Source organism: Ranitomeya imitator, chromosome 2 (assembly GCF_032444005.1).
Source record: "Ranitomeya imitator isolate aRanImi1 chromosome 2, aRanImi1.pri, whole genome shotgun sequence".
Taxonomy (NCBI): Eukaryota; Metazoa; Chordata; class Amphibia; order Anura; family Dendrobatidae; genus Ranitomeya; species Ranitomeya imitator.
The window spans coordinates 556,103,507-556,121,299 of NC_091283.1; the positions used below are offsets into that span (position 1 = coordinate 556,103,507).

The 17,793-nt window shown below is 43.2% G+C and overlaps 1 protein-coding gene across 1 annotated transcript in view; it reads right to left on the reverse strand.

Moving 5' to 3' along the window:
• The window catches only part of NFS1 (NFS1 cysteine desulfurase), a 68,032-nt gene that overhangs the window by 47,605 nt on the left and 2,634 nt on the right, over positions 1–17,793 (reverse strand). The window contains exons 2-4 of the mRNA XM_069751996.1: positions 7,131–7,207; positions 4,794–4,910; positions 3,019–3,102 (exon numbers count right to left, since the gene is read on the reverse strand). Coding sequence (XP_069608097.1) covers positions 3,019–3,102; positions 4,794–4,910; positions 7,131–7,207 — 278 coding nt within the window. The remainder of the gene's footprint in view (positions 1–3,018; positions 3,103–4,793; positions 4,911–7,130; positions 7,208–17,793) is intronic.

Consider the following 17,793-nt stretch of genomic DNA (forward strand, 5'->3'; position numbering starts at 1 on the left):
TATGGTTGTTTTTTTTTCCCCAAGATAGACTTTTCAATGACTGTCTAATAATACGGAAAATCTGATGGTTCAGAACCTGTCCGGTCCCCTTTAGGCTGCATTTATTTATATATTCAGTTTTAAAGCTGAAGTCTTAAACAGGTAAAGTTTTACTTTTATTCTACTTCCACATATGTAGCAAATATTTTATATGTACCGGTCTGAAATCAGCTGGGCAAGGAGTTCGGCAAGCTGGAAAGCCCCCAAGGCAAATGTTAGGATTTGTTTCAGCTTTGTGGTATTGTGCTTTGGGGTAGTGTGGTGCCACCTGCAGATCATTTTTCCTTACTGCAGTTTTATGAAAATGAATGTTTAACCCCTTAGTGACGGAGCCAAATTTTTGAAATCTGACCAGTGTCACTTTATGTGGTAATAACTCTGCAACCCTTCAAAAAATCCCAGTGATTTTGAGATTGTTTTTTTCATGACACATTACACTTTATGATAATGGTAAATTTATGTCAATACGTTTTGTGTTTATTTATAAAAAATATAAAAAATTTGAGAAAAATGTTAAAAAATTTGCAATTTTCTAAATTTGAATGATTATCCATTTAATCTAGATGGTCATACCACGGCAAACCATTAATAAATAACATTTCCCACATGTCGGCTTTACATCAGGACCATTTGTAAAATGTTATTTTATTTTGTTAGCATTTTAGGAGGTTTAAAAATGTAGCACCAATTTTTCATTTTTTTCAAGAAAATTTTCAAAATTTATTTTTTTAGGGACATATCCATGTTTGAAGTGACTTTACGGGTCCGATATATAGGGAAACCCCCAAACGTGATACTATTTTAAGGCCATGTGCACACGTTCAGTATTTTTTGCGGTTTTTTCGCTATAAAAACGCGAAAAAAACGCTTACATATGCCTCCTATTATTTACAGTCTATTCCGCATTTCTTGTGCAAATGTTGCTTTTTTTCCGCGAAAAAAATCGCATTGCGGAAAAAAAAGCAACATGTTCATTAAATTTGCGGAATTGCAGGGATTCCGCACACCTAGGAATGCATTGATCTGCTTACTTTCCGCATGGGGCTGTGCACACCATGCGGGAAGTAAGCAGATTATGTGCGGTTGGTACCCAGGGTGGAGGAGAGGAGACTCTCCTCCACGGACTGGGCACCATATAATTGGTAAAAAAAAGAATTAAAATAAAAAATAGTCATATACTCACCCTCTGATGGTCCCGGAGTCTTCCCGCCTCTCATCGGTGCACGCTGCCGTTCCTATAGATGCTCTATGTGAAGGACCTGCGATGACGTCGCCGTCTTGTGATTGGTCGCGTGACCGCGACGTCATCGAAGGTCCTGCACACACACACACACACACCATCTATAGGAACGGACGCCGCTGAGGAGATCGGCTGTCTGCAGGTAAGTATAACCATTTTTTTTTATTTTTTTTTAATTATTTTTAAACATTCCATCTTTTACTATTGATGCTGCATAGGCAGCATCTATAGTAAAAAGTTGGTCACACTTGTCAAACACTATGTTTGACAAGTGTGACCAACGTTTCAGTCAGTTTTCCAAGCGATGCTACAGGAAATTTCAGGAAATTTCTGCAAGAAATCCGGACGTGTGCACATACCCTAAAAACAGCACGCACTGACATATTGAAAACTGCAGTCAGGTAGTTTATTAACCCTTCAGGTGCTTTACAGGAATTAATGGAAAGTGGTATGACCAAAATGAAAATGTGTATATTTACCACCTAAATGTCTCTAACTTGTGAACAGATTACTATAGCAGTCAGACTCTAAGGCCACAATTTGGTCATGAATTGCCATGGCAAACATCAGGACCACAAAATCATGATCTGAGGGCACCAATTTGGATAAAGAGGAAGCCCCCACACTCTGTTAACCATTTATAATGATGTAGTCACTATTGAAAGCAGGATCTAAAGGTACACTAGACGATATCGCTAGCGATCCGTGACGTTGCAGCGTCCTCGCTAGCGATATTGTCCAGTGTGACAGGCAGCAGCGATCAGGCCCCTGCTGTGCTGTCGCTGGTCGGGGAAGAAAGTCCAGAACTTTTGTTTCGTCGCTGGACTCCCCTCAGACATCGCTGAATCGGCGTGTGTGACACCGATTCAGCGATGTCTTCGCTGGTAACCAGGGTAAACATCGGGTTACTAAGCGCAGGGCCGCGCTTAGTAACCCGATGTTTACCCTGGTTACCAGCATTAAAGTAAAAAAAACAACCACTACATACTTACCTACCACTGTCTGTCCTCGGCGCTCTGCTTCTCTGGTCTGGCTGTGAGCACAGCGGCCGGAAAGCAGAGCGGTGACGTCACCGCTCTGCTTTCCGGCTGCCCGGCGCTCACAGCCAGACCAGAGAAGCAGAGCGCCGAGGACAGACAGTGGTAGGTAAGTATGTAGCGGTTGTTTTTTTTACTTTAATGCTGGTAACCAGGGTAAACATCGGGTTACTAAGCGCGGCCCTGCGCTTAGTAACCCGATGTTTACCCTGGTTACCGGGGACCTCGGGATCGTTGGTCGCTGGAGAGCTGTCCGTGTGACAGCTCTCCAGCGACCAAACAGCGACGCTGCAGCGATCCGGATCGTTGTCGGTATCGCTGCAGCGTCGCTTAGTGTGACGGTACCTTAAGGGGTTAAACAGATTTGGATGGGGTAAACAGTGATCGTGGCTGATACAGCAAGTTGTCAGCTATAGTGGACAGCTGCTGGATTGTCACCTGTATGGGGAGGCTATGCTCTTATATCTCAGGTCAGTTAAAAGACGTATTGGCTGTCATTAAGGGGTTAAAATGTATTTTGTGATCACACCGCGGATGTGTGGTTTGTTTGGCTATTTTCTTGCTGAAGGGGGTAAGTTTACCTTTTAAATGGTGTATCATTTGTGTGTGTGGGTGCAGTATGAACGGAGATACAAAGGAAGAGCGTTTTGAAATAATATAGAAGGATTGCTCATCTTACATATCAAAAAAAAAAAGAATTACCTTGAGAGCCAGATTGTTAGATTCTGTTGCACCACTTGTGAAAATAATCTCTCTGGGGTCTGCACCGATCAAGGAGGCCACTTGCTGCAGGAGAAATGTTTCATTTCATATTCTTTGAAAATGTGATACAGGAAAGGACTAAATAACTGCAAAATATCATGTGGCAGAAATATATCATGTGGCAGATTTACTTATTCTAATATTTAGTGTAAACATGGCCAGGCAGTCTGAAAATGTGCCAAATTTATCACCGTGGCTCGCATCGTACGCTTTCGTTTTTTTTCCCCTCTTTTTCCAAGAGCCATAACTTTTTTTTATTTTCCGTCAACATAGCAAAATGAGAGCTTTTTTTATTTTTTTGACAAGTTACCGTTTTCAAGCACACCATTCCTTTCAATTCCTAGTGGGGAGAAATAGTGAAAAAAATTGCTATTCCACCATTGTTCTTTGGATTTAGTTTTTTATGGCATCTATTGTGCAGTAAAAATGATCTGGCAATATAGTTCTCTAGGTTAGTACAACTGGTGGTGCCAAACTTTAAAGTTTTTTGTTTTTTTAAATATTTTAGTTGTTATAATAATTCATCCTTGTAAAAAAAAAAATGCGTTTGTGCTGCGATTTTTTGATGTCCATAACATTTTTTTTTCATCCATGGGAACTGTATGAAGGCTTGGTTTTTGCACAATGAGATTAACTTTTATTTATTGGTAACATTTAGTAGGGTCTCCTTCGAAACGTGTCGGTTTTGTGGCCGCACAGAGGTTCCGTAGTTTACTGACAGTGACGTCACATTCGACACATCCCTCGCTTCCGTGACACCATTTGAATATGTCTGACAGCCACAACGAGGGGCATCCACGAGCAGGCGCTCCCTAAACAGACCTTTGGCTCACACAGGACCTTGCCGCCAGCACAGTGCCAAGATGGGAGCTGCACAATTACTATTAGGAAGTACCCCACTCATAGCAGTCACCGCTACTAACCTTGTGGTATATTCTGGAAATAGCCATTTGCAGGCAGTCCCCCAGCGGCTGGTCAGGGGATATCTTTGGGCATATTTGAATCCCTTGATATTTACCAAGTTTATTCATTCCGGGCTTATATTATTTCCTAACAACTAGTGGAGATTGTACTCCACCACGGCATAGGTTTACTGTGCACACCCGTACTCACTTCCAATATTATCTCGTGTGATTCACCCACATATCCAAGTTATATCTCACTCTACTCTACACCTCATGTGCAATATTTTTTTTGTTAGTAGGGAGGTAGTTCTTTCGTTATCAACCTTGCTGACAGGGTAACACACAAAGCCTGTCCTACTACCAGCAGCTTCATTTAACAGCACTCAGTGGGTTATTTCTCCTTTTTTCCAGATTGATTTCTTGGTGTATATAGCTTGGATGTTGGCTTTATGTCGCTTGATTGCTCCTGTGCCCAAGCATAATTCCATGCAATGTCACGTACTCTGTATTGCGGCCATTCTCGAAAAGTGCATCTCAGCTGACATTCACATCAATACCTGCTGAGACGAAGTACCTGAAAGAGGTCCCTACACAGTATAAGGAGCCATGTCCGGCTGCAGCTGCAAATGGCTGGTTATGTGGGTGCTAGACCCCACCGATCTGACAATGAGGACCTATCATAAGGATACTTCTTCATCAATATCCAAATAGAAGGCAATCCCTAGATTTCTGGAAATCATCTGTTTTCCTGCAGGCATTACTCACACAGCCCAAACAGATTATACTACTTAGACCAGCTGTAGCAAATACCTCTCTCGCTTTTTCCATCGCCTTCTCGCTCTCCCAACCATACGCATGAGTTCTTGAATGAGGGTTTCCATAATAATTCACCAAATAAGGCAACATACGGTCTAGTACTCTGGGATCCTTTAGAAGAAAGTGACATATAAAACTGTCATAAGACTAAGGCGTCCTTCTGCTAAAACCATTGTAGGGTATTAAGGATATAACAACAGCCACTAATATTAGATGATACAATAAACACCAAATCACATTAACATAAGGTCTGGAAATTGGAAAACCTGATTTTACTATAATGTGACTACCACCTCCCACAACTCTTTCCTAACCTTGCTTCACAGTTCGCAAGATCTGAACATTTGGGAAAATTGCCTGTTCTGACGGCTAAGTCTTCTTTCACACTTCCGTCTTCCAAATCTGCACAGGATCCGTCAAGACGTTGAAATGACGGATCCTGTGAAGATTGTGGAAAACGTATGCACTGGGCCCATCTTTCAGACGGACCCGTCGAGCCTATGTGCACCTGTTGTGTATGCGTCTTCGCAGCAGTTTTCCACTTCGAAAATGCATACACAACACAAACCAGGTTAAAAAAAGAATTAAAAAAAAAAATAAAATAAATCGCAGTATTCTCACCTACCGGCATTCCCGCGCAGCGATGCTCCCAGCAGCTAGCATTCCTAGTAATACATAGCGAAATCTCGTGAGAAGTCGAAATCTCGCAAGAAGTCGCGATGTATTACTAGGAAGTAACGCTAGCTGCCGGGAACACCGGTGATGCTGCACGGGAACTCCGGTAGGTGAGAATATTCTGAATTTTTTTTTTTTTTTTTAACATTATATCTTGTTACTATTGAGGCTGCATAGGCAGCATCAATAGTAAAAGAGAAAGTGAGCGAGCGAGAGAGAATTTCCCTGACGGGAAATTCTTCCACGAATGCTCAGTTTGAAAAGACGGGACCCGTTGCTGGATTCCTGCTTTTCACAGGCAGCGATGCATCCTGCGCCCATAGGCTACTATTGTAGCCAGTGACGGGCAGCGCAGGATGCGTTGCTGACCGATTTTCTGACGTGCAGAAAAAAACATTCCTCTGAACGTTTTCTCTGCCCGACGGACCGTTTTTTTTTCTGCAGGATCTAGTGAAAGACGGATGAAACGGATGGCCATCCGTCACAATCCATCGCTAATACAAGTCTATGAGGAAATGCAGGATCCTGCATTCTCAAAAAACGACGGATTGTGACGGGAGCTGAAGGACGGAAGTGTGAAAGAGGCCCAATTGTGATGACCTTGAAGTTAACTGAGAACTTTAATCACAACTTATGGGAGAAATAGAACATGGAGACTTTTGGCTCTGGGGCAGACACAAACTGCAGAGGGCCATGTGCAAGAACAGAACATGGGCCTCTTACAGGGCTGTGGAGTTGGAGTCCATTTTGGTGGAGTTGGTATAAAATGGACTAAAATATATAACAAATTAGATATAGTAGTATGATGCAGTAGTTGCCAGGGCTGTGGAGTCAGTAAGCCAAACCTCAGACTCCTCAATTTCCATGACACAACTCCAATTCCACAGCCCTGGTATTTGCTGTAAAAAAAAATTCAGAATTTGGGAAAGTTCTGAAACATCCTATAATTGTCTGTTCTGTTCCTGATTGAAGGATCTCAGCTTTTAGTTGAGATGAATCTGTGCTGCACTTTATGTACATGCTCAGTAGTGACCAGTGCTGTGGGATCGGAGTCGTGGAGTTGGAAATCAGGGAATTTGAGGAGTCTCAGTCAGAGGTTTGGTTTACCAATGCCACAGCCCTGCCTATTACTATGAAATAGCCCATCATAGAGTGCCCACCTCTGAATCTCCAGGAGATCCCTAATAATTGTGAGCCATGAAACTCATTATCTCCATCCTTTACATGAAATCTCATTGACAGATGGAAGCTACTCTGAACCCCCTAACCAACTGGGCCCCTATACAGGGCAACACACGGTATATTTGCCCTGTCCTGGCTGATAATACAGATGTTTGAAATTACAGCAATCAACATATTAGATTTTTGTTTCGTTTTCTTATTAATATTATATATTTTAATATAATAATTAAGTACAGGAACATATTGAACACAACCTGTAGGAAAATGTTTTCTAATTCAGTAGCAAGAAAAAAATTATAATTTTAATATTACAGCCATGAGTTAAAAGAGCCTGGGGTCCCATGACAAAACGTCTCTATCAAGTGTTCCCCTCTTAATGCTACAATGCTAAGATTATGGCTCACCGGTGTCATATCAAAGACTCCTGTAACAATATTCCTGTATTGATTGTTGGCAGAGCATGATGCGACTTACCAATGGACTTGTTGCTTGTACATCCATATACAGGGGTCTGAGCTCTGGCTTCTCGGAGAGCTTTTCGTTTTGCCAATCTGTAAGGAAATACAAGTTATTAGTGTTCCCTAACTAATTGTCTAAATGGATATTTCAATACTTTTAGATTGATGACCTATACATAGAATAGGTCATCAATATAAGATTGGTGGTGGTCCGAGACCCATGCCCTATCCTAAGAATTTATCAGCATTTCACGTTAAAATATTAGCCCAGTGTGGTGTACGCAGTATGCCACAACTTGCACGCGGTTGTTATTTGCCGAGTGTCACATGTTATGCCATCCTTCACAACCAGCCTCGCTTTCTATTATTATGTCCAATAACCTGTATCATCTCAAACATCAACCAAGTTTAATAATGCTCGGCCTTCTACATCTCTCAGCATTATGCCAGTTTAGCACATAATATGCCTTGTCTTAAAGCGTCATTCCCACCTTTGTGAATGGATATTGTCGGATAGAGCTTGTAATAACAAGACAATATGCTATTGACTGCTTATTAAAATGTTAGGCTGTTCTAGAAAGATTAACCTTTTTGTTTATAACGCACTGCCTTGAAAACCGGCCACCTCTGCTAGGCAGAAGAACATGCATAGATTGTAAGCTTGAGAGCAGGGCCATCACTCCTCTTTGCATCTGGTAAATTACGGTAAGCACTTGCTCTGTTACGTTTTTATCTGTACAAGTCCCCTCTGAGACGTAAAGTGTTGTGAAATATGTGGGTGCTATAGAAATAAAAATTATTATTATGTGCGCACGCCTTACAATCTCTTTTCTATTGAACAAATAAACATTGTTTTGAAGCTGGCCAGGATCGCTGTAGCACGAAGTTACCTCCAAATCCCTACCAGCATCAGTGTAGTGCTTACAAACTAGGCAGCAGTGGTCGGTCTCCTAGGCAACAAACTATAAAGAAAATAAAAGGGTTAATATCGTAAGATAGATTGCAAAACTGCTTGTTTTTACCAGCACTATCTGACAGTACCCATCTATGAAGATGGGAATAACCATTTAAAGGGTTGTCCACTACATTTCTAAAATAAGCAGTGCACCTTGGAAAAGAAAAAAAACCTAACCTCACCTCGTGTGCTGGCGCCCTTCCAGCAATGTCAGCGCCAAGCCTTGCGTGCCATTGTTATGCCCCAAGAGCCTTGCATCCAATCAGAAGCTGCTATTGAGTTGCTGTGCCCTCACTTCTGTCAGATGAACCGCGGACAAGGGGTTGAAGTGAGAACGTAGCAGCCACAGACTGGCAACAACATGGGACGATGCCAATGAAGGGAGTTACGGTATGTTACTTTTCTTTTACGAGGGTGAGTATTCATTTTAAAAAGGTGTTGACCAGGTAGTGAACAACCACTATAAGAAATTCAGAATATGCTAGACCACTCCACATTATACCAGTTTATGTCTTGCCTTCTACGATCCTTAATTAATCATACTGGTTTAGCATATACCGCCTCATTACAAGAAAAAGCGGGCATGGCAAAAAACATATCCATCTCAAGTCTGAGCAGGCGCTATAGTATATTGGTTCTCAGAATCACTTCTACTGAAGTCAGAAAGTAAAATTATATATATATATATATATATATATATATATATATATATATATATATATATATATATATATATATATATATATATATTTATATATACATATACATATATGTCCAAGAAATAAGACAAAAAAAAAGTGCACTTACCCGTGTTCAGAAGTCACAATTTTATTCGGACATTTTTACCAAAAATATGCAGGGAGGGATGTGAATAAAGCGGACAATGGCCGTTTCGTGCCTCAGCACTTCAACGGGTCCTATACCACACATAAGGATATATGTCTAACAATAACACCTTATTGTTAGACATGTTTACATTATACCTCCGAGTCATGTGCAGGCTTTTGCCTTGTTAGGGGCTGTATGTACAGGGTTTAAATGAACTGTATGTACAGGGTTTAAATCCCTTTTTAAATAGTTTTAAATGTTTATGTCTTGCTCATGTTTTGTATTTTCTTACTCAAATAAAGTTGTGTTGAATTTTTTGCCATATCCTTATGTGTGGTGATCCCCGTTCTTAAGACCTACTCTGCTTCTTTGTGTGTTATTATTGGTTTCTTTATAGGTCTTGGTGTGATCCCACTGACCGTGGTGCCCCCTTATCCTTATATAAACAGCACAATAGCTGCAGCTTTGGAATCTCTTGCCCCTCTCACACATAAGCTCGCAAAATTAACAGACAGCCCTGGCACATCAGCCTGACCAAAGAACTGAGGCGAGCTTCCAGGGCTGCAGAGCGGAGATGGAAAAGATCCCACTCCAACGAGCACTTTATCGCATTCAAACAGTCCCTCACTACTTTCAAGACCAAACTCGCCACAGCTAAACAAACCTACTTTTCATCTCTCATATCCTCTATGACTCACAACCCTTAACAGTTATTCAACACCTTCAACTCTCTCCTCCGTCCCCCAGCACCTCCTCCCTCTCCACTCATCTCAGCTGAAGACTTTGCCTCATTTTTCAAGCAGAAGATTGAGAACATCAGAGACAGTTTTAGTCGACAACCCCCAGAGCCCTTCCTCCCAACTACCCAGCCCTCCACCTCAAAAGTCAACTTCTCCACCATTACAGAAGATCGACTCTCCACTCTACTCTCAAGATTGCATCTCACCACCTGTGCACTTGACCCAATCCCTTCCTACTTCATCCCAAACCTCGCCACAGTCTTCATCCCAACTCTAACCCATCTTTTCAACCTATCACTAACAACTGGTGTTTTCCCCTCAAGCTTTAAACATGCCTCAATCACACCTATCCTCAAAAAGCCCTCTCTTGACCCATCCTCTGTATCTAGCCATCGCCCCATATCACTTCTCCCCTATGCCTCAAAACTACTGGAACAACACGTTAATCTTGAACTGTCATCCCATCTATCTTCCTGCTCCCTTTTCGACCGCTTACAATCAGGCTTACGGTCACACCCCTCCACTGAAACTGCCCTAACTAAGGTCACCAATGACCTATTAACTGCCAAGAGCAAGCGACACTTCTCTATCCTCCTCCTCCTGGACCTGTCCTCTGCCTTTGACACAGTGGACCATTCCCTATTACTACAGACCCTCTCATCCCTTGGCATCACAGACTTGGCCCTATCCTGGATCTCGTCATACCTAACTGACCGAACATTCAGCGTCTCCCATTCACACACCACCTCCTCACCTTGCCCCCTATCTGTCGGAGTCCCGCAAGGTTCAGTTCTAGGGCCCCTGCTCTTCTCCATTTACACTTTTGGCCTAGGACAGTTCATAGAATCTCACAGTTTTCAGTATCATCTCTATGCTGATGACACACAGATCTACATCTCTGGACCAGATATCACCACCCTACTAACCAGAATTCCTCAATGTCTGTCCGCTATTTCATCCTTCTTCTCCGCTACATTTCTAAAACTTAACATGGACAAAACAGAATTCATTGTCTTTCCCCATCTCACGCGACCCCCCCCCCCAATGAACCTATCCATTACAGTAAACGGCTGCCCACTCTCCCCAGTCCCACAAGCTCGCTGTCTCGGGGAAATCCTCGATAATGATCTCTCCTTCAAACCACATATCCAAGCCCTTTCCACTTCCTGCCGCCTTCAACTCAAAAATATTTCACGGATCCGTACATTCCTAAACCAAGAATCTGCAAAAACCCTAGTCCATGCCCTCATCATCTCCCGCCTCGACTACAGTAACCTCCTGCTCTGTGGTCTCCCCTCTAACACTCTCGCACCCCTCCAATCTATTCTAAACTCTGCTGCCCGACTAATCCACATGTCCCCCGCTATTCCCCGGCCTCTCCCCTCTGTCAATCCCTTCACTGGCTCCCCATTACCCAAAGACTCCAGTACAAAAGCCTAACCATGACACACAAAGCCATCCACAACCTGTCTCCTCCATACATCTGTGACCTCGTCTCCCGGTACTTTCCTGCACGCAACATCCGATCCTCACAAGATCTCCTTCTCTACTCCCCTCTTATCTCCTCTTCCCACAATCGTATACAAGATTTCTCTCGCGCATCACCCCTACTCTGGAACTCTCTACCACAACATATCAGACTCTCACATACCATCGAAACCTTCAAAAAGAACCTGAAGACCTACCTCTTCCGGCAAGCCTACAACCTGCAGTAATCACCGATCGACCAAACCACTGCACGACCAGCTCGATCCTCACCTACTGTATCCTCACCCATCCCTTGTAGATTGTGAGCCCTCGCAGGCAGGGTCCTCTCTCCTCCTGTACCAGCTGTGACTTGTATTGTTCAAGATTATTGTACCTGTTTTTATTATGTATACCCCTCCTCACATGTAAAGTGCCATGGAATAAATGGCGCTATATATATATATATACACACACATACATACATATACACATACATACATATACACATATACACATACATACATACAAACACACATATACACAAAGTACAGACACACCTCATTTAAAGATTTTTCTGTATTTTCATGACTATGAAAATTGTAAATTCACACTGAGGGCATCAAAACTATGAATTAACACATGTGGTATTATATACTTCACAAAAAGGTGTGAAACAACTGAAATTATGTCTTATATTTTAGGTTCTTCAAAGTAGCCACCTTTTGCTTTGATGACTGATTTGCACACTCTTGGCATTCTCTTGATGAGCTTCAAGAGGTAGTCACCAGAAATGGTTTTCACTTCACAGGTGTGCCCTGTCAGGTTTAATAAGTGGGATTTCTTGCCTTATAAATGGGGTTGGGACCATCAGTTGGGTTGAGCAGAAGTCTGGTGGATACACAGCTGATAGTCCTACTGAACAGACTGTTAGAATTTGTATTATGGCAAGAAAAAAGCAGCTAAATAAAGAAAAACAAGTGGCCATCATTACTTTAAGAAATGAAGGTCAGTCAGTCCGAAAAATTGGGAAAACTTTGAAAGTGTCCCCAAGTGCAGTGGCAAAAACCATCAAGCGATACAAAGAAACTGGCTCACATGAGGACCGCCCCAGGAAAGGAAGACCAAGAGTCACCTCTGCTTCTGAGAATAAGTTTATCCGAGTCACCAGCCTCAGAAATCGCAGGTTAACAGCAGCTCAGATTAGAGACCAGGTCAATGCCACACAGAGTTCTAGCAGCAGACACATCTCTACATTAACTGTTAGGGCTCCTTTTCACTTGCGAGAAATACGTCTGAGTCTCGCAGGTTAAAACCCTCCTCTGGCGCCGGCACTCCAGAGTGGAGCGTGTGGCCGCATAGCAACGTATGGAGCTACACGCTCCGCTCCCAAGTACCGGCGCCAGAAAAGGGCTTTAACCTGCGAGACTCGGACGTATTTCTCGCAAGTGAAAAGGAGCCCTTAAGAGGAGACTTTGTGCATCAAGCCTTCATAGTAAAATAGCTGCTAGGAAACCACTGCTCAGGACAGGCAACAAGCAGAAGAGATTTGTTTGGGCTAAAGAACACAAGGAATGGACATTAGACCAGTGGAAATCTGTGCTTTGGTCCGATGAGTCCAAATTTGAGATCTTTGGTTCCAACCACCGTGTCTTTGTGTGACGCAGAAAAGGTGAACGGATGGACTCTACATACCTGGTTCCCACAGTGAAGCATGGAGGAGGAGGTGTGATGGTGTGGGGGTGCTTTGCTGGTGACACTGTTGGGGATTTATTCAAAATTCAAGGCATACTGAACCAGCATGGCTACCACAGCATCTTGCAGTGGCATGCTATTCCATCCGGTTTGCGTTTAGTTGGACCATCATTTATTTTTTCAACAAGACAATAACCCCAAACACACCTCCAGGCTGTGTAAGGGCTATATGACCAAGAAGGAGAGTGATGAAGTGCTATGCCAGATGACCTGGCCTCCACAGTCACCAGACCTGTACCCAATCGAGATGGTTTGGGGTGAGCTAGACGGCAGAGTGAAGGCAAAAGGGCCAACAAGTGCTAAGCATCTCTGGGAACTCCTTCAAGATTGTTGGAAGACCATTCCCGGTGATTACCTCTTGAAGCTCATCAAGAGAATGCCAAGAGTGTGCAAAGCAGTCATCAAAGCAAAAGGTGGCTACTTTGAAGAACCTAGAATATAAGACATAATTTCAGTTGTTTCACACTTTTTTGTGAAGTATATAATTCCACATGTGTTAATTCATAGTTTTGATGCCTTCAGTGTGAATGTACAATTTTCATAGTCATGAAAATGCAGAAAAATATTTAAATCAGAAGGTGTGTCCAAACGTTTTGGTCTGTACTGTACATACACACATATACATACACACACATACATACACAGGAAGATATATCCCAATGCAAACCAGAATTCATACATCCATACACTGATAGCAAGGTCAATCCATGGGTTCTATGGAGGGAAGGACATTTGTGTATAAACATACAATTCAGAAAGTCATAATGTAAATAAACACCACTTAGTGGTTATGTAACTCAATTACCCCCTTCCCAACCACCACCGTACCTGCTCCATTTGAACCGGGTGACAGCAGTGTTACACTGGCTGGTTGATAACTCGGATATTAGCAGTTCTGAATTTTTAAGCCCCAATTTATCAGAATTCCATCATAAAACGGTTTAAAATGTTACACAATTTTTCCACTACCAACTTTCTCTAAAGTAGGCAGCACTTAGCAGGAAGGGCATAGTGTGTATTCTTGATGAGTGGGGGGTCTTGGCAGTTAGACAGAGTGGAGGGTCTTAGAAGTACTGACTGCATGTTTCAGCCTCTTAGTGGCACTAAACAATTTAAAAAACATATTAAAGAAGCACTCCTCCTTCTCCCATCAAAGTGTTTATCCTCTTAATGTATTGCAGTCATATTACATAGCACTGTGTACTTACAATGCTCATTTTGCTATGGCATGCAACCACAGCGACCATAGTATAGTATTCGAGCACGCCGAAGACACTCTATTAGCACCCGAGCATGCTCAGATAACACCTTATCCGAGCACGCTCACTCATCACTAAACACATCAATAAAAATATCACGTTTTAATCCAGAACAGTAATCAACATTGTGGTGAAATATGTGTATATATATATATCCATATGTGTGTAGTGACATATGTCTAAGGTTATGTGTGTGACTAGTGATAATGTAATATCTGTCCTGAAGGCAAGTCGCACCTAGGTGTTAATAGGTACTTCCTTGGGACTAGTAGAAATTGTGTCTCCATATCTCACCAGGAGGTCTAGCTAGGGCCAAGAAGAAAGGTAACATTTGGCACCTCCTAGGTCTTGGAGGGGAGATGCTAATTGCAGCCTGAGGGCATCTATTCCTGAGAACCTTTTCACAAGTGTCTCAAGAGAAAAATAATATATTCATTAGTAGCGCGGCCGTGGCCAATCAAAAAGCCAGCAATTATTATATTAACCTGAGGGGCCGGTCTAGAAACCTGACCTCCAGACCAAAGTTATAAATTTAGGCTGCAGACAGAGAATTGTGTTCACATGATGGGGGCAGCCTGAGAAGCTGGTGTGATCCAATCTACATTCGTCCTACCCTCAGGGAGCAGAAAGCAACTACCAGTTAGATAATTTCTGTAAGTTTCTCCGGTTTATTTTGATACTGATTTGCATAAGTTGTATGTCTTTTTATTATCATATTTTTATACCTTTTTCTTATTGTAAGCATTGAACCTTTTGTTAATAAAGTATAAAACTTTACAAGTTGAACCTTGAATGTTCTAAAAGAATCCATAGCCTAAGGTGTGTGAGCCTTATGAGTGATAGACATATTTTTATTAGTATTATTAGTTCTGGGACTCATCGCCCGTGTATTCGATGAGTGGTCGCAGCGTGTATGAGCGGGTGTGTGGCCTGGGTCGGTGTGTGATTTATGCTCCCATTACAGCATAGGACAGAGGTTGAATGCTGGACTGAGAGTGGGAAGACAGATTAACCCTTGCAGGCACAACCCCAAGTCACGTGTGAGAGCTGGCACGTGACGAATAAGTGACACCACGGAGAAGGGTAGCGTGACAAACATGCAAAAAAAAGTTTACCCAATTAAGTTGTGGCACTACTTGTTCCCACCCCCATTTTAGTACATGCCATCCTACTTTATTATATGCCTCGTGCCATCCATTATGCCAGCTCAGTATGTGCCAAGCCTAATGTCGCCCATTATTATACCAGCTTCGTATATACCAAGCCTGATGCCATTCTACATTACGGCAGTATTGTATATAGCAAGTCTTCCAACACCTCTTCTGCCAATTGTGTCTATACCAGACCTTATGCCATCCCTTATTATGCCAGATCAGCATATACCAAGCCTTGTGCCATCCCTTATTATGCCAGTCCAGCATATACCAGGCCTTGTGCCATCCCTTATTATGCCAGTCCAGCATATACCAGGCCTTGTGCCATCCCTTATTATGCCAGTTCAGTTTATAACATGCCTTGTGCCATCACTTATTTGCTAGTTTAGTGTATGCTATCTTACATTAAGGTGTTTAGTATATACCAAGTTTTGCACTACCCCTTATTACGCTTGTCGAGTCTATACCAGGCCTTGTACCTTCACTTTTGTCAGTTTAGAACATGTCACACTGATGCCATCCCAGATTAAACACTATGGTATATATCTTTCCTATTAAAGGGAACCTGTCACCCCCAAAATCTAAAGTGAGCTAAGCCCACCAGCATCAGGATGCTGTAGATAAGCCCCCGAAGATGAGAAAAACAGGTTATATTTTACTCACCCAGTGGCGGCCCGATCCGGGGCCTCTCATTTTTATACAATCACGTCCTCTTCCTTTCTTCCTGCTGCGGTTCCGGCGCAGGCGTACTTTATCTTCCCTGTTGAGGGCAGAGCATCGTACTGCAGTGCGCAGGCCTCTCTGACCTTTCCTGGCGCCTGCGGACTGCAGTACTTTGCTCTGCCCACAACAGGGAGACAAAATGCCCCTGCGCCGGAGCGTGAAGACCAGAAGAGGACGTCATCCTATGAAGATGGGAGGCCCCGGACCGGACCGTGACGCCCACAGGACCCGAACAGATCCGGGACCGCCCCTGGGTGAGTATAATTTAACCTCTTTTTCTCATCTTTCAGGTTACATCGGGGGCTTAGGCTACTTTCACACTAGCGTAAGCCCCTCGCAGTGCGTCAGGCCGACGCATCCTGTGACAACACAGCACATCGGAGGCAGCGGATGCATTATTACAACACATCCGCTGCCCCATTGTGAGTTGCGGGGAGGAGGGGGCGGAGTTCCGGACGCGCATGCACGGTCGGAAATGTCGGACACGACGCACAAAAAAACGCTGCAAGCAACGTTTTTTTGTTTTGACAGTCCACCACAACACGACACAACCGTCGCACGACGGTTGCGACGTGTGGCAATGCGTCGCTAATGTTAGTCTATGGGGAAAAAACGCATCCTGCAGACAACTTTGCAGAATGCGTTATTTCTCCAAAACGACGCATTGCGACGTACGTCGTACGACGCTAGTGTGAAAGCAGCCTTATCTACAGCATTCCAGAATGCTGTACAGTCATGGCCAAAATTTTTGAGAATGACACCAAAATTATATTTTCACATGATCTGCTGCCCTCTGGTTTTTATTAGTGTTTGTCTGATGTTTATATCACATACAGAAATATAATTGCAATCATATTATGAGTACCAATAGGTTATATTGACAGTTAGAATGAGTTAATGCAGCAAGTCAATATTTGCAGTGTTGACCCTTCTTCAAGACCTCTGCAATTCTACCTGGCATGCTCTCAATCATCTTCTGGACCAAATCCTGACTGATAGTAGTCCATTCTTGCATAATCAATGCTTGCATTTTGCCAGAATTTGTTGGTTTTTGTTTGTCCACCCGTCTCTTGATGATTGACCACAAGTTCTCAATGGGATTAAGAACTGGGGAGTTTCCAGGCCATGGACCCAAAATCCATATGTTTTGTTCCATGAGCCATTTAGTTATCACCTTTGCTTTATGGCAAGGTGCTTCATCATGCTGGAAAAGGCATTGTTGGGTGCCAAACTGCTCTTGGACGGTTGGGAGAAGTTGCTCTTAGAGGACATTCTGGTACCATTCTTTATTCATGGCTGTGTTTTTAGGCAAGACTGTGAGTGAGCCGATTCCCTTGGCTGAGAAGCAATACCACACATGAATGGTTTCAGGATGCTTTACAGTTGGCATGAGACAAAACTGGTGGGAGCGCTCACCTCTTCTTCTCCGAATAAGGCTACTTTCACACTGGCGTTTTATTTAATACGTCGCAATGCGTCGTTTAGGGGAAAAAACGCATCCTGCAAAGTTGTTTGCAGGATGCGTTTTTGCCCCATAGAGTTACATAACCGACGCATTGCGACACGTCGCAACCGTCTTACGACGGTTGCGCCGTGTTGTGGCGGACCGCCGGGAGCAAAAAACGTTAAATGTAACGTTTTTTGCAGCCGACGGACCGCTTTTTCCGACCGCGCATGTGTGGCCGGAACTCCTCCCCCACCTCCCAATGGGGCAGCGGATGCGATGAAAATCTGCATCCGCTGCACCCGTTGTGCGGCGCAAACCACACTAGCGTCAGTAACCTCGGCCCGACGCACTGCG